The sequence below is a fragment of the Rhinolophus sinicus genome, linkage group LG01, assembly GCF_036562045.2.
Source record: "Rhinolophus sinicus isolate RSC01 linkage group LG01, ASM3656204v1, whole genome shotgun sequence".
Lineage (NCBI taxonomy): Eukaryota > Metazoa > Chordata > Mammalia > Chiroptera > Rhinolophidae > Rhinolophus > Rhinolophus sinicus.
This window is the reverse complement of record NC_133751.1, coordinates 105,912,423-105,934,919: the sequence shown is the minus strand read 5'-3', so window position 1 is coordinate 105,934,919 and position 22,497 is coordinate 105,912,423. Positions and strand designations below refer to the sequence as shown.

The 22,497-nt window shown below is 41.6% G+C and overlaps 1 protein-coding gene across 2 annotated transcripts in view; it reads right to left on the bottom strand.

The window, feature by feature from the left end:
- The window catches only part of SLC9A9 (solute carrier family 9 member A9), a 570,416-nt gene that overhangs the window by 538,666 nt on the left and 9,253 nt on the right, over window positions 1-22,497 (bottom strand). For both annotated transcript variants that reach the window (XM_074334001.1, XM_074334003.1), the window contains exon 2: window positions 15,543-15,745. In XM_074334001.1, coding sequence (XP_074190102.1) covers window positions 15,543-15,745 — 203 coding nt within the window. The remainder of the gene's footprint in view (window positions 1-15,542; window positions 15,746-22,497) is intronic.

Sequence of the window (22,497 nt, the reverse complement as noted above, 5' to 3'; positions counted from 1 at the left end):
TCTGCATAAGATTCTTGATGCACAAACTCACCTTTGTTACCTTTGTGACTCTTTGAAAGGTAACCACACATCCTGATTTGACCAGGACAGTTTCAAGTAATGCCTGTTGTCCTGCCCTAATTATTCATTGGGGCCACCTTTACTCTCTAGAATCTCAATTTGAAGGACAAATCAACAAATCATATGGTTTCCTGCATCTGACCCTAGACACCCGGACTCCCGGCCTTTTAACTGACTACATATAACTTGGTTTGGCTGCTGGTCCCTTGTGGGTCTGCCATTCATTGCATGAGTCACCAACTTCCCCCACTAGCTATGGCATTGACATGACAGTAGGTAGGATTCTATTCTAAGATTGATTCAATATCAGCAGAGCAAGAGAAAATAACAGGTAGGTGTGAGAAGGGCATGGTCCCCCATCTCACCAAGAGCATTTATACCTTAGCACCCAGGTAAGAATTGCAAAAGGAAAAATATACCAATACAACTGAAAACCTGTGCATCAAGAGGGAATTTCCCCCAATCTGGAATTGATCTTAATCTTGGCCAATCTCTAGCTAAAAGACAAAAGGAACTGCTTTCTAACCCTCCAAATATATAGAAGCATTACAGTCCCACAGTTTCTTTATTGCCTTACAATTTGTCTGAGTTTGCATTATCTTTTGGGGCCTGAACTTTGAAGGGCCCTGCAGCTTCCCCTCACAGTTCTCAGCAGGGAGCAGCTGGCCTGGGGAACTCAGACAGGGAAGAGCTGAGTCAGCAAGGACACAGTCACTGCAGGCATGCTTGAGGGGGTTGGAGTGAAGGGGAGGTGCTGAAATCAGCAAAAAGTCAATGCTAAACAGCCTGATTTAAAATTAAAATGGTGTGTTTTGCAAATGGTGCATGCACCTTAAAATGGTGCTTTAAAAAATGCCACCAAACTTCCTTCATCATACCCATCTCAAACTGCTTCCCAAGGGGGAAATCCATGCCTGTCAAGGGCAGATGTTAAGGAAACAGAGTCATAGTCACAGCACACCTAACACCGACCGTAATTTTTTCTCATGTATTTTGAACAGCACCCCTGTAAAGTGGGTATCACTAATCCCTGTTTTACAGATAAAGAAAAGTTAACTTGTCTGATGTCTCAATGTTAGAAGTGGCAGAGATAGGATTCAGCCATAGATTTAATTGCAGAACTACAACGGACTGAATATTTGGGCTGCCTACAAATTCATGTTGAAATCCAACCCCCAAGGTGTTGGTATTAGAAGGTGAGGTTTTTAGGAACTGACTAGGTCATGGGGTAGAGCCCTCCTGAAGGCAATTAGTGCCCTAATGAAAAACCTCCCACCGGCCCTGCCAGAGAGATCTCTCATTCTTTCCACCATGTAAGGACACAGTGGGAAGACAGCCAAGTACACTTGAACCAGGAAGCTTGCTCTCACCAGACCCTAAATTGCTGGTTCCTTGATCTTGGACATTCCAGCCTCTAGAACTGTAAGAAATAAACGGTTCTTGTTTGTCACTCAGGCTATGGTGTTTTTGTTATCGCTGCTCGAACAAAATCAGACAAAAACCTTATATACTTCCCTATATCACCTTAGAGGTAGTCAGAAGTTAAGCTAAAGATATGAAGCTCTAACAGTAGAATTTTAAGACAATCACCATGTGGAAAAGGACTTTGTGGTGAAGTGAAAATGAGGTGTTTGCATATTTCCAATTCTCTTAAAAATGCAATTATATGGACATATAGTCAGTCGTGCTAGTAATTTAACTCTTTGGAGGAAAAAAAATGCCCACAAGCTCTGATTTGTAGCACTTGACAATTTCTGCGGTGTAAATAATTCCACCAAGACCCACTTCAAGCTGCCAACGGTTTAACAATTGGCTTGCAGAACTCCTGGATATTTGATAATCAGCGCTCAAGAGCTGGGACAAGCCCGTTCCAGTGTCATTTGACACCAATTATGTATTAACTCATCATTTGGGTACTATGCTTGGACACATAACCTATATACATGTTTCCAGCCCCTGGAAGGTATAGGAAAACAGAATATTCACTTGGTTGAATTAAAAGGACAACCAAGATGGTGCACTAGGTAAACCCTGCGTTTACCTTCTCTCACAATCACATCAAAATTATAACTAATCTACAAAACAACGATTATTGAGCATTGCCTAAAAGCAGGCTGAACTGAAGCCTTTTAACTAAGGACGCGCAGAAGCCACCTCCAGACTGGTATGACGGTCAGAGATGCAGAATGGGCTGGTCCCACAATCGTATGTGACCATTAAAGATCGGGAGGGCTATTTCAGCTGTGGGGGGTCCCTCCCCATCCCAGAGAAGAGCAAGAGATACTAGCCCCACTGCACCCGGGGTTCCAGTGCTGGGGAGAGAAGTCCCCATAATTTCTGGTTGTAAAGACCAGCAGAGATTGTGACTCAGTGAGACAGAGTGCGGCTGCACTCACAGGTGCCCCTTTTAAAGGGACTTACCCACCAACGGAATCACTCGCTCTGAGCTCCAGCGCTGGGGCAGCGGCTGGAGAGGTGGCAAGGACACATGGTGGGGAATTGAGTTGTCTGGCTTGCGACGGAAGAGGGAGAGGCAGCTTTCTCCTGGAAAGGGGAGCTGGCAGAGGCCATTGTTTCTTTGTTGAGCCATCCCCCCTTCCCAGTGTGTGGTCACATGCAGCCACCATATCTGAGTATTGCTGTTCGTTTGCCCCGCCCTGGTGATTTGAGACCCGGCCCAGCCCAACCTTTGGGCACATCCAGGCTGCTTTTGATGGCTTTTTCATACAGACTGCCTGCCTAGACTCAAGGGGCAGACTTTTGAGGAACCCAAATAAGCAACATCTGGCTTGAGCGTGTCCTGTACCTCTGGCTGAGCAGCCCTAAGATGGCACTAGCGGCAGCCGGCCTTGGTTCGCAGCTTGGCCTCTCAAGGTGCTTCCAAGCACAGCCCGGGTGGCAGCCATCTGCGAATTTCTTTCTGGCTTCCTCTGGGTGGCTCCGGCTGGGGCACTGGCTGTGGCTGAAGTAGACCTACAGTGGATCCCCTCCAAGGTGGTCCTGGGGCTGGCATTCCCAGTGGACAACTTCAAAACAAGCCAGAGCACCACCTAGCCATCTCCAAGTATGACACACCCAAGAGGCAGATTAAGAAGGCACCAGAGTCCTGCTGAGGCAGATCCTGCTCTGTAAGATCAGCCCCTGAACCACAACTCTTTCCTTGTAGTCAAGGCCAGTCCTCACAACTAGTGAGCCCAAGGGTCAGTCCCTCTCATTGATGTGCAATTATCAACCAAGGCTCAACTACAGGAGTAGGGCACAGACAACCCACACAGGGACATACCTGGAGCACGTGGCTCAGGTGACCAAAAAGACTGCGCCACTGAACCTCACAGCACACCTACTACATAAGGCCATTCTACTAAGAACGGGAGGCATAACAGCCCTACCTAATACATAGAAACAAATACAGGGAGGCAACCAAAATGGGGAGACAAAGAAACATGGCCCACATAAAAAAATAGAACAAAGCTCCAGAAAAAGAACTAAGTGAAACGGAGATAAGCAATCTATCAGACACAGAATTGCAAACACTGGTTATAAGAACGCTCAATGATCTCAAGGAGAACTTCAACAGAGAGATAGGAGTCATAAAAATGGAGATGGAAACCATAAAAAAGAACCAGTCAGAAATAAAGGATACAATAACAGAACTGAAGAATATATTACATGGAATCAACAGTAGATTCAGAGGAACCAACCAGTGATGTAGAAGATAGTACAAAACACCCAAACAGAACAGCAAAAAGAAAAAAAGAATCCAAAAAATTGAGGAGAGTTTAAGGGGCCTCCAGGACAATATCAAGCACACCAACTTCCACATTATAGGGGTACCAGAAGGAGAAGAGATAGAGCAAGGAATTGAAAACCTATTTGAAGAAATAATGACAGAAAACTCCCTAACCTGGTGAAGGAAATAGACATACAAGCCCAGGAAGCACAGAGAGTCCCAAACAAGATAAACCCGAAGAGGCCAACACCAAGGCACATCCTAATTAAAATGACAAAGGTTAAAGGCAAGGAGAGAATCTTAAAAGGAGCAAGAGAAAAGCAGTTAGTTACCTACAAGGGAGTCCCCATCAGACTGTCAGATGATTTCTCAACAGAAACTTTGCAGGCAAGAAGGGAGTGGCAGGAAATATTCCAAGTGACGAAAAGCAACAACATACAACCAAGATTGCTCTACCCAGCAAGGCTGTCATTTAGAATTGAAGGACAGGTAAGGAGCTTCCCAGAGAGAAAAAACCTCAAGGAGTTCATCACTACCAAACCAGTACTACAAGGATTCTTAGAAGGACTTCCTTAAGATGGGAGGGAGGTTAAGGACGGGTGACAGTGGACAGGATTAAGAAGAGCAAATTGGGTGTTATACAGTAGCCATGGGGATGTAGGGTATAGTGTAAGGAATGTAGTCAGCAACATGTAATAACTATGTATGGTGTCAGATAGGTACTAGATCTTTCAGGATGATAGATAGGGTGTTGGGGGACAGGGTGAAAAAGGTGAAAGCATTAAGAAATACAAATTGATAATACAGAACAATGGTGTAAAGATCATGTAAGTCCAGATGGGCACTGGACTTATTAGGAAGATCACGTCATAGACTATGTGGATGCCTGACCAATGTGCTATACACCTGAAGAGCTAAAGTAGAATAATATTGAATGTCAACTATAACTGAATATATAGGTATATATGGTCACAGGATGTGGAGTACAACACAGGGAAGATACTTGATGGTATTGTAACAGCTATTATATATAAGATGTCAGAGGGGTAGTAGATTGAGGGGTGGGTTATCACTTTATGAGAGATTTAAATGTCTAACTATTATGTTGCTTTGTACACTTGAAACTAATAAAAAATAAAATAAAAAAAGAATTTCATCAATGGAGAATGTACAGACTTAAATTTGCATAGCAATCTTACCCTATTTACTGTACTTTTCCTGGTCACCTTCCTAAAATTTACCATACCCACACCTTTCTTTGTTTTATTTGAAGATGGAATTTAAGGCTGAATTCTAAGCCACTTCTGGGGATTACTCAGTCGCTAGATTTCTCTCGTGTGTATATGAAATGAACATGTCAATAAACTTCTGTTCATTTTCCTCTTGTCAACCTTTCATTACAGGGACCCTAGTCTAGAACCTACACAGGTAGGAAAAAAGGTTTCTCCTCCCCTGCAAGGGTCATTTGTTAAATACTGAGCCTTGAATGAAGAAGGTCTTGTCGCCCCGGCTGCTAGGAGTGCTGTTAGCCCCTTCAGGGACTGCCAATACTGCAAAGAACCACCTCATCCAAGGTCACCCCCTTTCCAGAATAGCCCACGCCCACAGACAGAATGACAGGATATTTTAGACGACAGGCAATCTCAGTACAACTGGGATGACTCTGAAGAGCCTTCTAATTCCAGAGCTCCCCAAGGACTTAGTTAACCTGCATTACAGCCTAACTTCGCCCTTACCCTGCTCAGGCTTCACCACTCATCCGTTCATAAGGCACTGATCTCATGGGCACTTATCCATCCTGCCTGCTACACTCCAACTCCGAGTCCACTTTTCTGGGAACTCATCATGCAACAGTCAAAAAGAAAGGTGAAGAGAACCTACAAATGCGGGATGTTCTTGCTGCACACACCCCTACATGAGGCAGATATCCATGAATCCGACAGTATCCAGTTAGTCTTACATCAGAAATAGATCTGGGAGGAGCATCTGGGGGACCCACCAACCCAAGACGGGCTTAAATGGCAACAGGAGACAAGCCAGGTAAATGCATTGCTCCCTGATGGCTCCAACCCTTCTGATGGGTCCACCCCTCCTGTGCAGGCCAAGGTGCATCCCACCCTCAGGTTGAATCAGCTGTGAATGAGGCGTTTCTTCATGACCTTAGGGAAAAGCCGGGAAATGCAGTCAGATGAAACCTTGTATAACTACGCATTGGAGACCAGCGATGATAAATGTGCTCTCTTGCCACCATTTAATGTTTTAGAGGGAACAAAGCAAAGGGGAAAAGAGCTGAAAGATCCATTCTGTTTCATCTTCTCAGATTGAAGAGTCTGATGGGAAATGTCTCTTCCTCTCTCCCTCTGGAGTTGGACAAATGGGTTGTTAGATGGATGAAGTCCTGGGTTTCTACATATGGCCCAGAACCACCATCATGTTCTTAGTGACCTATGATGATCCAAGATTAGGCTACAGTCAGGAGGCAGGAGTGATTGGGACATGGGTGGGGGCATTCCAGTTCTTTCTGCCTATGGTGGTCTGGGACATTTTCCAGGACTTGATGCCAGGAATCTGAGAAGCCATCTCCTTTACTCCCATAGCACTCTCCTCTTATCAAGTTCTGTCATGTCAGAAAGAGCACCAATGCCAGCGTTCAACCTACACATATGCTTTCACATGACTCTTCCTTTTCCAACCAAGCGTGAGTGTGAGAGACATCAGCACACTCTGTGCTCAAATCACATGTCACTCTGAGAGACCACTGTCACCAACAGCCCTTACATTACTTTGAGTAGCTAGGTTTTCTGTTAAGAAATAAAATTAAAGGACTGGTTGGAATTCAATCCCTGACCCAATGAATGTTCCAGTGGTGGGTTTCCAAGAACACAAGTCCTGAGTGATGATGTGTGAAGAAAGAAAGAACAGTCCTCTGTCCACTGGTCAGAAGTTTCTGGGTGCTGTGTCCACAGCACTGTCGAGATGGAATCTAGGTGGCAGGGGCTTACCCCAAACTCTCCCAGAAGTATCTGGTGAAGGAACGCTGTCCAGGGCAATTCCTCATCCTGCAGTTTGGGGTGTTCCAAGTTATAGGCAAAGAGACGGCAAAGAACAACTCCATGGTGTCTGGCCTGTGCCTTCTGAAGGCCACCCTGCCAATGACCAGGGGGCTCCACAGAGCCCGCCAGCCTGTACGGTGGTCCTGCTCTTTCTGCATCTTCTGCACTTTCACTCCCCATTCCAAATCGTCGTCTCTCTCCCTCTCCCCCACCCTTCTCGACTGTGACTGATACAATTTTTCCTCAATTTTTTGTATAGACAAAAATGATGTTGAATATTGAAAAATATAGCAAAGAGCTGGCAAGGAAAAAAATGACCTACAGAAAGCAAAGACATCTAATGTTACTTAGTTTTGCCCTCTGCTTTGAAATTCTCTTCTTGTAGATCTCTGCGCGGCTCATTCTCCATTCAGACCTTAGCTCCCCTTGTACCTTTTTCAGGGCGGCCTTCCTTGCAGGACATATCTAATACATTTATTCATTCTCTCATTTTGCTACCTTTTCCTCGTGGCACATATCTCTACCTGACACTGGATTATAAATGCTTGTGCCGGACTCTCCCTTGTCTATCTCTCCCGTAGAAGCTAAGCTCCATGAGAGCAAGGACTTTGTTTTGTTCACTGGTGTACTGCCAGCACTTAGAACAAGTGCCTGGAATATGATGAACGCCCAATAAAAAACATTTGCTGAATGACTACATGAATGAAGAAAATCCATTTTGTTCAATGACTAAATTAAAACCAAATGGAACTAATCATCAGGGAAATGCAAATCAAACCACAATGAGACATCACCTCACACATGTCAGGGTGGCTCATATTGAAAAGACAAGAAATAACAAGCGTTGACAAGGATGTGAAGAAAAATGAGCGTTTGTGCACTGCTGGTGGGAATGTAAATTGATGCAGCCATTATGGGAAATAGTATGGAAGTTCCTGTAAAAATTAACAATAAAACCATCTTACGACCCAGCAATTCTACTTCTGAGTATGTATCCAAAGGAATTGAAATTAGGATCTCAAAGATATATCTGTACCCCCATGTTCATGACAGCATTATTTACAATAGCCAAAATATGAAAATAACCTAAGTGTCCATCGATGGATAAAGAGATAAATGGATAAATAAATGGGTAAATAAATCCAAAGATACACAACGGAATATTGTTCAGCTGAAAAAAAGAAATTCTGCCATTTGCAACAGTATGGATAGACCTTGAGGACATTATGCTAAGTAAAATAAGATAAAGACAAATACTATATGATCTTATTTATTTTGAATCTGAAATAAACGCATGGTAACATAATAGATTGGTGGTTGACAGAGGTGAGAGGTGAGGGGTGGGGGAAAAATGGATGAATGAAGTCAAAAGATACAAACTTTCAGTTATAAGGTAAACAAGTCCTGGGGATATAATGTACAGCATGGTGATGATAGTTAATAATACTGTACCGTATATTTTAAAGTTGCTAAGAGAATAGATCTTAAAAGTTCTCATCACAAGAAAAAAGTTTGTAACTATGTAAAGTGATGAATGTTAACTAAACTTACTGTGGTCATCATTTCATGATATATACATACATTGAATCATTATGTTGTACATCTTAAACTAATACAATCTTATATGTCAATTATATCTCAATAAAACTGGGGGGGGGATACATTTATAACAAAAGAAAGGCAGAGGGATACTTAGAGTCTTGAGACATTCTGAAATCATTTCTCAAACCAACTTTCTATAAAGACAGTTGAACAAAGGTGGAAGAAAACAACTAAAACAAATTTAAGAAATGTTAAGTTTCTTTATTAACAACAGATCTCTTAACTAAGCTTTAGAACGGAAGTAGCTAAGTCTATCCCTATAGCCTCACCCCCCTCACTGCGGAACTTGAGATTCCCCAGGACCATCTCAGTAGTAAGAGCCAAGACTTGTCATGATAGAGAAACATAAATCACAAATCCCTATTCTCTGTAGAGAGGAGGAATAATTGATGGTATCCTACAAATGTTTCTACAAATCCCAAGTGCTGCTTTTTCGTGATGCTTGCTTCTCTCAGTGTGCCTAGAACAGTTTTAGAGGAAATGTCTTTTCTATCTTTTCTTTATCCTTCCCAAAAGGGTCCCAGTGTTAACTGTACACATTTATCTTGTGGTCCGATGACTCCTGGTCAAACTGTTCCTGTTACCAGAAGAGCTTTGCCCTCTGGCCTCTGCAACCAGAATAGTCATGCAAAGGGAGAAACTGGAAAAAAACAAACTTAGTTTACAAATAAACATATGAGAATTAAGACCCTGGACCACAAAAAGTCAAAATATCATTAAAAAAAGTTGGACAGTGAGAAAAAAATTAAGACACTGATGTTTTAATGCTGCAAATACAAAATTATTTTTAAAAGTCATATGATTACTATTGACTGAAGACTTCCTTAAAATATCTCTAAAATATACAATATTGTCAACAAAATTGATAATATCTTCTGTGTGACATGTTTGCAGACTGGTGATTCTCTTTATTGAAACAATAGCCAGGACAGATTACTCAGCAGTGTTACTTACTCCAAAATAACTTCCCTTACCAAGTGATAGTGTCACTTGTCACACAGGAAGTGAAGCAAAAATTTCACTGGGTAGTTTCCTTTGGCTTTTTACATTACAGTCAACTGATTTATGAGTGACAGGAAGTATAAATTTAACTGTGCTGACAACCTTTTGAAAATTTACTGTGTCTGCAAAGACCTTTCTAGGCAAATGAACTGCTGACCCTTCCAACTCAATGTGGCACAAACGTAATTGGCTAAGTCAATGATAAATAAATTAATGATGAGACAGATTCATTCATTCATCAGTTTTAAACAATACTTGTGATTTTCCCCCTCCAAACCAGCTTCTTCCCCTAACTTCTAACTTCCCCATTTCTGCCCCACCACCTTCTGTGAACCCACAAGACCATGGTAGCAGAGTAAGCTGTTCTGTCTTTCTCTTTGGCACAATTGGACCAAACTCTACAGCATCTTCCTTCCTTGCTTCTATTCCATCTGCCCCTTGGTAACCAGCCAAGCGCAGGCCTCATCTGTCTCCTTACTTTCACTCTCTACCATGTACATGGCAGCCTGAATATCCCTTTAATTTTGTCACCATTACTCTTCCACTGACTACAGACAGGGTGGGCACTGCTTCACCTGGCATTCAAGGGCTTCCATAACTAAGCTCTGCCCTTATCTCTAGCCTTATGCTTCACTCGTCTTCCATACTTCAACCAATTAAAAATGCTTTTCTTTCTCGCAGTATTCTCCATCCTATTTACCACCTCCATATCATACTTTTCCCTGTGCTTGTAATGTCTCTCCCACCTCCATACACCACATACAACACCACCACCAGAGCCAAACAACTATCCTTCCTTAAAATATTTCTTCTCACCCTAACAAGATAATTCAAGCGGTACTTGACCCACTCCTTTGATACCTGCCTTATGGTATATTAATTCCTTTATTCAAATGCTGTGTTTCCCCCTGACTTACTAATAAACTCCTTGAGACCATTCCTTATTTCAGAACTAAAACTGATAGGGACTCACTCAGTTCATTTATGTTGAGAGAATGAATGAATGATGGAGAAAGTTCTTTGATCACCTGCATTTCAAAAGCAAGATTTAAACTTCCTATTGATATGAAATTCAGAAATGCTTAGTGGACATTTTGGTACACTTAAATATTACACTACAAATTAATGTTTGTAAAGCCATTATGTAATAGAATATAGGTCCCATTCAGTTAAAACTAGTTAAGGATATCTTGCACCCACAGAACAATTTGACAAATGATGTTGGAAACACTGACTGGATAAATACAAATCAACAAGATCTAGTTTTCTTCTCTCAGAAGGTTGTTTTGAAATCATCAGCTGCTCATAATGTATAGAAAAGTACTGTTTTCACCAATCTTTAAGTGAAAATATATTTTTTCTTTTCTATATTTTTATCTGAATTGAGCATGAACACAACAAGCTGGGCATATATTTCCTGAAATTTTAGTATGTTTACATGTGACATAAAAGCACAATATACTGTTGCTTATATAAATACGAACAGCTCTCATATTTTCCAGTTTTATACTTTCTTTTTGGTATAAAACTGGAGATTCAGGGAGCCATCAAGCCTGACTCTGTTTCAGAGCACATCAATACCTAACCATCACAGAAATACACGTGCTCTTACAAATCTTCCAGGAGGCAATTACATTGCACAATAATTCACTCCAGCCTTTCCAACTCTGAAGTCAGGAATTTCATCCAACTCTCTAAACTACAGTCTTCTAACTAAGAGTAAAACTCATTTATTTATCCTGTAACTTTTAGAAGCAAAGGCCAAACACTCTCTTTAATCTGTGCCACAAAGAAGAAGACTCAGGGAGGCTGCACCAGTGGCTTCTGTGATTCCACTGTGCGGGGCCTCTTTTTGTGCTCTGACCATCCTCCTCTCTTTGTAGCTCTGGTCCTCATCTCCTTCTACCCGTCTCACTGTGACATTTCCCAGGCCTCAGCCCGAGGTACCCGGCCCCTCTGTCCACGAGGCCACTTGGGAGCATAGTGTGTGGGGTACGATTAACCACTCAGAACTCAGGGTACAGTGCAATGGGTACACTGCTGACACTGAGCAGTCGTGGGACCCTGGACTCACAGTGTAATTTCTCCAGATATAAATTTACTATCTGCATGTACACTGTTAAACTTAGATAATACCTTAGTTTCTTCAAGCATTAAGCACCTGAAATAATTCTACCGTCTCCCAGATGATAATTCCAAATACTCTAGCTGTATACGCTCTAACCAGCTTTCAGACTCTTTCACTCATCATCCATTTATTCACATATTATTTATTAGGCAGCAATTATGCATTAGGTGCTATGATAGGCTTTAAGGATATATTGGTCAATAAAAAGGCATGGTCACTGTCTCTGTGAAGGTTACTGCCCGTGGACAATAAACAATTCGAGAATAATAATTAATAAACAAGAAAATAAATATCTACTTTTAGATGGTGTTAAGTACTTTGAAACAAAATAGAGGGAGAGGGAAAAAGAGAGAGAGGAGAGAGACACTACAGAGTGAGGAAAGCGCAGGGGAAGCCCTCTCAAAAGAGATGACATTTTGGGCCAATATTCCAGAGGTAAGAAGGAGCCTGACATCTGAAAAGCAGGAGTGACACCATTTCAGACAAAAAGAATGACATGTATAGAGGTCCTGAAGCAAAAATGCTTTGTGTGTAAAAGGGGCTAGTCAGTCTACAGCAGTGGGGGTGACTGAACACAACACAGACCTTAAATCACTGGTTCCCACACTTGTCTTCCCATTAGAATCACCTGGTGACCTTCTAAAGTTCCAAGGATGAGAACACACCTTACATCAGTAAAATCACAAACCCCAGGGGCAGGACAGAAGCATCAGGATGTTTTGAAGCTTCGAGTGACTCTAAACTGCAGACATGTTTGGGAACCACTGACTTCAATCGATTTTCGTGCTTAGGTCCTCATTTTACTCATCAATGAAATGATTGGGCTCAACTTAAAGAAGGCTTCTTTCTTGCTCTAAATTAGATGATCACTATATGCAGATCCAGGGTCATTTTCACCCATCCTTATCCTCAAATCTTTCCCTCTCTTACCTCTCTCCTGGGACTCTCATATTCTCTCTGCCAGGTCTAAAACCTACGAATCTTAGATTGTTCTCTTCACACTGTTCCTATACCAAGCAGGTTTGGTTGATCCAGAGTCTGAGAAACCTTCTTCCCTTCTCACCCAGAAAACCACACCTCCCAGCCTCACCCTCCAATCCATCCTGGCCGGTGACCTGTCTGAACTCAACTCCTACGCCCGATCCAAGCCATGTCCATCCTCCAAAGCCCTTCTCAAGTGCCCCCTCCTGCAGGAAGCCTCCCTAACCAGGTCAAGTAGCTGTGATAAGTAATCTGTAAAGTTTTCGAGTTTGCATAGTCCACAGGATACAATTTAGAACTAAATTATAAGTAGGCATATGTTATACATTGGTCTCATCTTCCCAACAGACGTTACATAAATAAAACAACAAACAGTCATTTTGTTAATCCCTGGCATATAGTAAACACTCAGATATTATTTGGCAGCAGCTGTGGCAGCACTGGTGTTAGGCAGTGTGGCAGCTGGCACTGCCATTGGCAGTGGTCTTAGCCATGGCCGTGGTGACAGCAGCAGACGCAGTGAGGAGTGCACTGTACAGGGCCTCATGGCAGCTAGGCGCTTTATCCACAGCATCTTGTTTAAACATTAAAACGATCGTACAAAATGGGTCTGATCACTTTACAAACAAGAAAATTGAAGATTAGGAAATTCAAGAAACTTACTAAACATGGATGGAAGATCTGGCTGGTCCTAAAATGGAGCAATGCTTCCCATTACTCTATTTTAGCTCCCTATAAGCCTTCCAATGAATGGACCCGTTTTGGAATCCTTTTGCCTCTGACACAGATTAATTGATTGATTGATAGGAATAGTTGCATGCAGTGGAAAATTCCCTTAAAGAAGACAGACTACGGCTTTTTTTATTTTCAAAGACTAACTAGAGTCCCCCAACACTGGCACATAAGCAACAACAAAAATTGTGCATTAATATATACTCTGACAATTTATAAACCAGATCCTTTCCACTTAAAGTCACCTAATATTGTAAGTATACCAGTGGACGCCCCTTTCCCCACCAACAATGAGGGGAGGATGTACTCTGGGTATTGAGTCATCTATTGCCAGCCTTGGATGTCTGGAGGAACAAATGCTAATTGTGACTCAATGAGTCACATAATTTAGAAGTTAATCTAGAAAACACTTGAGCCATTCAGGGTCAATTAAACATTTTATATGCAGAACTCATAATCTATCCAATGAAAAAAACCAAGAGGACCCCAGCAACTTAGATACTCTCTTCATCTCTTGCCTTACTTTTTCAAAAGCAACCACTGGAGTTTGGCTGCTGATAAAGGAATCAATAGGTCAGTAATACAGAAACAAAATTTCTGATCAGGTGTTTTTTGGCAATCCTAACAGAGAACAAAATTGCTATAGGAACCGAGCGTTATCAGCATCTTTGGGAGTCAAGTATTGTTTGCAGAAACAATACTGCTTAGAAATTTAGATAAAGATAAAAAGCAAAGAGGACAATACTTAGTTTATGTCCAGGTACTAAACCAAAGAAAGTAAAAACTGAAGTGCATGTTTTAATTAAAACCCTATGCTCCTAAGAAGTTCTTTATAAAAAATTGTTTATTTCAACATAGATAATTTTCTATTATCCTTATGAACAGAAAGAATGACATGGAAGAGATCATCCAAAACAGCAAATCTAGAAGTTACCCCTATTTATTTCAGAAATATGTCATTTAATTTTCTTTTTGTGTGCTTCAATTTACTTTCCTAACTGTTTGATTTAGGCAAATATTATAATTAGTTTCACTTTCCTGAGCCCTCACCAAGTACTAGGAGGAAGTTCATCCAGAAATGTGTTAGTGAAAGATAATGTGTGGGGGAAAGAAAGCAACTAAAAATTACTCATCTTGAATGAGGAAAAATGGCAGACCAAATATCTCCCTTCCTGCCCCCAAATCTCTCAAAATGGAAACAAAATTAAAATGTGTATATTAAAAGAAAACGAAATCCATTTAGGATGAAAGTGATGAAATATACTTCTATAATATCAAAGATGTTATGAGCTCTGACCCAAACCAAGTGGATCTGGAATAAGTCACACGAAGTTCTGGTTCTTAGCATGTACTTGTATTGTTAAACACAAATTCACTTATTCCAAAGACTGACCTGTAACACACAAGGCACCACAAAAGGTAACTTCACCTGTTTTCTGACTCAGAGTCCTGAGAGCAGAAGGAAGTGTTCCTTCTAATACCTGAAAGCAGTTCACAAATTTGCAATAATAAAACCATTTTTGAAGGATGAATCACTTCACACTTTTTCTTTTTTCTACCTACGGATTCTCTAACTAAACTGATGGAATAAAGGTCGACTGAGATCGATCTATTGTAAATGTATTTACAAACAGCCAAGTGGCCAGTGTTTTGTGCTGACAGTCAAACGCCAGTCATCCTAGATCAAGGCATGCACACTGTTTCATCCCTCCCCCATGTCCCTTTTGACTTCAGGGAAATTTGAACGGAGTAGCCAGCTGGTGATAGATAGATAGATAGATAGATAGATAGATAGATAGATAGATAGATAGATAGATGCTTAAAACACACATGTGAAAACTTAAATCAAGTATCATGAAAGGCAGAGTCAGCTGAACTACTACCATGTTTCCCCAAAAATAAGACTGGATCTTATATTAACTTTTGCTTATGTTCACAGATGTCATCCTGAAAAATCATGCTAGGGCTTATTTTCCAGTTAGGTCTAATTTTCAGGGAAACACAGTATCTTTTTCCCTAAAGTAACTATGGCTTGCAAAACAATTATATGAAAAAGTATTCATTTCCAACTTTTAGTAAAAAATACAGACAACTGGGCTTACAATAAGAATATATCAAGATGTTAACCCCCAGTGCAGTGTTGAAAAAGAACATATATATGTGTGTGAATATATTATAGTATGCATGGTGGCTAATATATGATGCAATTATTTATATTGGAAAACAAAATCCTATGACCAGATAGGATCCTTACCTTTTCAAGGATAGCATTGCCTTGGTGGGGATTGATGTTGTTCTGGCTTATTTCTCTCTTATATTCATATTCATAAACTTGGTCAGTGATATTAATCAGCAGAGTTGATGGACTGAAGGCCAGTTTTCCACAATCATACACAGTTCCACTTTCAATATCAGTTGGTGCCGTAGCATATCGTATGATTAATCCCATTATGAGGCCTAAAATAAAGAATAAACAATTTCACTGGGGGAACACAATCTAAAATTTTCACTATTGCATACTTTTATGTATGTGATTTGGAACTTGTAGAAGTGTCAGAAAAAAGAATTGAGTCATTGCCTAGTTTAGAAAATTGTTCCCTCTTTCATAGACACCAGTTCAATAGATTGCATTTTTTAAATATTTGTGATGAACACTATTGCTTAAATATCCAGCATATTCTCCCCTCTTTTTTCTTCCTAATGGACATGTACATTTTGGAGAGAAGAGCAACCCACCTCTTCTATCCACCCATGTGCTTTAAGAAAATATTTTCTCTATGACAGATACTCAATAAGCTAATCAGTTAGGAGATGGAATTCCCCTGGGGAAAGTTTCTGTCCACAGATCAGCAAATATCTAAGACAGTCCCATTAGACTAAAAGGAAGCATTTATACACCATGTTTCGGGGAGAGGTGTTCTTGTTCTGCCCCTCAGGACATGACCAACGCAACATGTCTCTCCATCTTTTATTTTTGCTGGCAGGTATATTGTGACCTTGAGGGATCTAGTCCAAAGACACAGTCAATATACTAAGAATGGTAGGACTGAGACACGGACAGACCCAGGTCCTAAATGACATCACTGAGCCACTGGATCAACCTATCCTGAAGCTCCCCTAATTCTAGACTTTTTGCTATTGACAGAATACACTTCTAATTTTTCAAACAATTTTGAATCAAGTTGCAGCTTACCTATAGCCACATGCATTCTAATTATATAGTGTTCCTTACAGTGAAGAGTGAAACCCAAGTAATAATCATTGACTTTTAAATTTATAAACTCTATTAGATGCTCATGGAATCTGATAACTATGAACTCTCTTAATATTATTGGTTTATTAACAAAAGCAAAGAAACTTCATAGGCCTACATATTCTATTTAAAATTAGGATTAATTTATGTGTTTTAAGATAAATCCACTCTTTTAAGATAAATTCACTCTTTAAAACATCAAATGTTGGAAGTTTTACCACTCTCTGTGAATCCAGTCATCTAATAACCTTTCATTTATTTAATAAAACATTTGTTGGCTGCATATTTTGTACCAGACATTTATAGATTTGAAATAAAAATACAATCCCAGTCCTACAGGAGCTCAAATTTACAAAATAAAGACCCATAAGCAAACAATTATAATACAACACGACATGTGCTATGACAGCTGATAAGCACACTGTGTTATGTGAGCACAGAGAGGTGAAGCCCTTTGAATGATGAAGCTGTGGATGAATCTTAAATGGTCACATAAGATTTGTCCACACAAGCTGAATCAGGGAATGAGCTGGGACCCATGCTGCACATGTGGTCGGTGGCACATGCGTAACAGCAGAGACAGCAAAAAGCTCCCCAGGACTTATGTTCACCAATGTGTAGAATTGCTTCTGTGAAGTGACTGCTCAGTCAGAGATTGTGTTTCCTGGCTGTCCTGCACCTGGTTGGGCTCTCAACAAAGGAATTTAAGTAAAAGTGATACGTGTCACTTCCGAAAAATAACATTGAAGAAGTACACAAGCTTTCTCCCTTCTCTTTCCCCATTTACCAGGTGGATGGGGAGGGAACAAAGGAGCCTGCCCCAGGGCACCCGGTGGGGAAGGTCATCTACCAACCAGGGATACCTGCACTGGACTATTACGTGAATGAAAAGGTAACTTTTGTTGTACAGTCACTGAAATGTTAGTGTTTCTGTTTTAACAGTCACTAGGATGACCTAACTAATGTAATATATAAATACAGAAAGACTTAAAAAATCTGGTCGATTTAGGGAGTCAGTAGTGGTGCAAGAAGAGAAGAAATGGAAGGAGACAGATCGAGATCGAGATCAAGATAAGAGACAGCTCTAGACTGCGGACCATAGGTGAGTGCCAGGTGGTACAGAGGCTCCTCTGCCATGCTAAGTGTTTAGTTGTAACCCAATGGCAATGTAGAACTATTAAAAGATTTTAGGCAGGAGAATAAAACAATCAGATTGCCATATAAGAACTATCACTTGAGCAACTAATTAGAGTGAGAGGTAAGAAGGAAAACAGATTTCTTTCCAAGATATTTTCACCTTATTTATTCTTCAGTATTTGGCCCACTCCTCCGTAATCGTGAGAAATGCTGTATCCTAACCTTTGTTAGCAAGAGGGAACGCGTGGTGGATATGTAACCACCATGATGGCTTGATCGGCCATAGAACGGAGGGCAGCCTTCCATGTATGGGGACAAACGACTGCATAAAACTAGTCAGGAAAGAGAAAGGGAGACGTATCATCTACACTGCAAGCGGTTTCGGGCGCCTGCGCAGGAACGTCTTTTCTTCAATACCCTTCGACTATGACGGATTCATATTTCTAAAAGTTATTTGGCAGGTAGCATGAATGACACTATGACCTCTGCTCTCTACTCACGTGGGATTTAAAGCACAAGATACTGTCCTCCTGGGGATTGAACAGAAAGAACCTGTATTAACACCATTCAGTATTCTCAGAGAGTGAGCCATCTATTTTTGCAATATGCTTTCAATGCAATAACAAGAGGTAAACATGAAGTATCCACTGTTTTGTTTTTGTTTTTTCTCCCAAGAAGGAAAAAGAAGTATTTGTCATGATAATGAGTACCTAGTACCTGGGCCCCTGTGGTGAAATTCATACAAGGCCTCAAACCCTAGATGGCCCTGCCTCACCCACTGCAGCAGCTCTAGTCCCAGCCTTCAAGGCGCTCTGGAGTAAACGAAGTAAGCCGCTTGCTGCCAGAGGTGACCTGATGCAATGGCCATGAAAATGTACTGCTCAGACAGATCTCCCACGATGAGGGGTGCAGTTGACCATGGCCTCAGATTCTGTGCAGAGTCCACAACCATATTCACGCTGAGGTTGGCCAAAGACTGAGCAGAGCAGGGGTGCTGACAGGAAGATGGAACCCTTCTGAAGGCCACCAAGGCTCAAGGACACCCAATCAGTCTTGTTTTTAGAACTGCACCCACCCTAAATCTTCCCCCACCCAGCCTGCCTTCCTTCCCTCTCTCCACAGGGTCGGGGCTGGACCAAAGTCTGACGGCTGTCCCTACATGCACGCACAGGCTCCTCACCCACTTTATCTCAAAGGAGTTTCCCCCAATGAATCTTGTGCACAACTAATTTCTTCCCAGCCTCTGTTTCTCAGAGAACCCAAATTAACACACCAGACAAAATGCTCTGACCCTGCTTCTCCCCAACCCCAAGGGCTGAGAGGACAGCACTGGCAGCATGTAAGGGCTAGTGGCGGAAGTGCAGCCTCAGTGTGCTTGTATAACAAACATACACAGCGAACGTGCACCCCCACTGCAGTAGCATCACCTGGAAACTCCTTAATGCCAGAGGCCAGACACCTACCCATAGTGCTTTTGACAGGCACCCTTCCACACTGTGCTTCAGCCGTACGCTGACACACATACAAGGATCAGACAACTAAGTTCGCGAAATCATCCTAGAAAAAGTGCTTCTTACCTCATTGCAGAATATCACTAATGTCACCTTCCAAGTACTCCCCTTGGGAAGCTATGCACCAATGCCAGCACCTAGTCCACCCTTCAAAATAACTTTGGAACTCTTTTTCTGGAATGGCCATCAGAGCTGTCATCCTATTACCCTTGATGTCCTGAATGTCATCAAAATGTCTTCCTTTCAATATTTCCTTCATCTTTGGGTAAAGAAAGAAGTCACTGGGGGCCAGATCAGGTGAGTAGGGAGAGTGTTTCAATACAGTTATTTGTTTACTGGCTAAAAACTCCCTCACAGTGTCGTGTGAGCTGCTGCATTGTCCTGATGCAAGAGCCATGAATTGCTGGTGAAAAGTTCAGGTCGTCTAACTTTTTCATGCAGCCTTTTCAGCACTTCCAAATAGTAAACTTGGTTAACTGTTTGTCCAGTTGGTACAAATTCATAATGAATGATCCCTCTGATATCAAAAAAGATGAGCAACATTGTTGCAACGAGTTTGTGAACCTAATTGTTAGACCCTGTATGAAGTGTTGGGTTAACCCAGTCCTGTACAATATTATGTGAAAGCACGTGACAGATAAAGTGGGATTGCTAGGAGGAAGAAAACGCTAATGAAAGAGAGTTGTTTTTCTACCCACACAAAGATACAGGATAAAGACAGCAGCAACCACTTGTGCACAGAAGAAGGAAGGGGGAGACTGGCTGCTGGCTTATGGATACACACCACCACTCTCACTGGTGAATCAGGAATGAGAAACCTACCTGCTCAAGAGAAAAGAAGGAAGCCTGTACCGCGAAGCAGTGGCACCCAGCACATGCATGCTCAGCCCTGGTTCCTGGTTGTATCCTCACAAGCATGACACTTCACTGAGTTTTGTCCCCTGCCAGCTGGTGGCATCACCATCTCCAGGCAGAAATTTGAGTCCAGAGGCATCCCCTGCACCTGCAAGTCTGAACATCCAGGCACCTGGGATGGCAATCATGGGGACCTGCTCTCTAGTGAACACCAACCTCTCCCCACAGTATATAGCTCCAGGATGGAGTTGGGCAATACAGCTCATCCTAAAGCACTCCCCATGCTACAAACTCCATCTCAAGTCCCATCTGTGGGGCTGTGCTCATGAACTCCCTCATCTTGGAGTTCTTACAGAACTCACAGTTTGATCCCCGCCCCTTAGGACCAATTTTATAAAAATATACTATTTAGTGTTGCTTTACAGACCTTGGCTTTGTCTCCCCCATTAGATAATGAGATTGTTTAGGGAAGAGTCTCAGTGCTATTCCTCATCTTTTATTCCTCAAGAAAAGCCAAACACTTAGGGAGAACTATAACCCAATTTCGCCAAGTCCACAAACTCCCTTGGAGTCGAGAAGAAAAGGATCCTCTGAGTATATGTAGTTAGTCAGTGACCAACATTTTAACATGTGCCGTGTAAGGAACATCATGCCCAATGCACAGCTTGCACTAGAACTCTCAGAGCAGAAGCCTGGTGTGCGGGAACACAGTGTATACAACTGTCACACAGGTGTATATTTTGTGGGACCAGAAAGCAGAGAGGGAGGGAGGAAGGATGGAACAGCCTCACCAGCACTTTGAATGAATGTGTATTGAGAAATATGAGCCTTGTCTTTCTGGACTGGCTCTCACTTCACCACATTAAAAATATGAGAAAACTCCTCTCCTTCCCTCCCTCATGTTTTCATGCCACAAAAACACAAGGCATTGCTCTAGAACTGTGGGAGTTAAACAAATGAATAAAATATGGCCCTGATCACAAAATATTAAAATCCTACCAGCCCTTTTCCTCTTCCCCAGTCCTATGATCCTGATTTCCAGTAAGCATAAGGTACAAGTATTTTTTAAGTCTCTTCTCTTTTTTTTTTATTAGTTTCAGGTGTACAAACAACATAGTGATTAGACATTTATATACCTCACAAAGTGATAACCCCAATAAGTCTACTACCCATCTCACACTGTACATACTTATTAGAATATTATTGACTCTACTCCTTGTATATCACTGTGATTACATATATTTTGAATTATACTTGACATCCAACATTATTTTATACTAGTTGCAGGTGTACAGTGTAGATACAGAGAACAATCTGATGGTTACTAGATGGGAAGAGTTTGGGAGCTGGGTGAGAAAGGTGAAGGGATTAAGAAATACAAATTGGTAGTCACAAAATAGTCGCAGGGATGTAAAATAAAGCACAGGGAATATAGCACAACAGGACGGTAATAACCATGTGTAGTGTCAGGTAGGTACCAGACTTATGGGGGGTCACTTCATAAATTATACAAATGTCTAGTCTCTTCTCATATGGAGCCTGCAGTTCATAACCAATTCTCCTGCATCTTATTGACAATCATTCTACATGATGCTGAAGCTTTTCCCTGAAGGGCCTTTTCTGAGAGGAATATGGATAGGGACTTAACAGTGTGCAATGATCCTATTTACATACAATGAAACAGATTTCAGAACTGTTTTTAAAACACAAAGTGCTCAATTCCCTTTGCCTATGTTCAAACCCACGAGTGTGCTAAATACTGTCACACACACTGCCACACTGCAGGGCACACTCCAGCAGGCTCCCTCAAATGCTGTTTCTGTAGGGGGTGTCACTTGCAGTCACACAACATCACAAGCCCAGTTGTCTGCACATATCTAAAGACTGTCACACAGGTGTATATTTAAGTGCCACGTGATATTGGAGAGGACTTAGGAGGCTAAAGTAAAGGTAGAAATACAAGAAGATTGTAGAAGAACTGAGTTTTCTGGTTCTTTCACCCTCTATGCATTGAGTGGCTACCAAGCATAAGCTTGATAAATGAGGCATTCTCCCTTACCAAAAAACAAGAAGGTAAGTCCTCAAACTATATAATATTTCAACTTTATAAGTTTATCAGACACCAGTGACTGCCAACCCAGCATACATCCCCCTTTTTCCCAACAGAGCCCAGATTTGTTCAGCTAGCCACCCCTCCCCGCGTGCTTATGGTAAGTGGAAGTCATTTTTAGTTCCACAGGTCTTCCCATTCCCCTTGCTGATAACTGGTGCTAGAATAGCATGTGACCCTTTTCTGGTCAATAAAAACTCAAGGAAAGCTGACTAGGGAGTGTCTTAGAAAAGTTTTGACATTCCAAGAGAGACAGAGGAGAGAGGACTGACTGTCTTCTCCCTCAGGACATTCCTGGGCCTGGTTGGGAAACCAGGGACTGTCATGCCCATGTCGCTGCCAA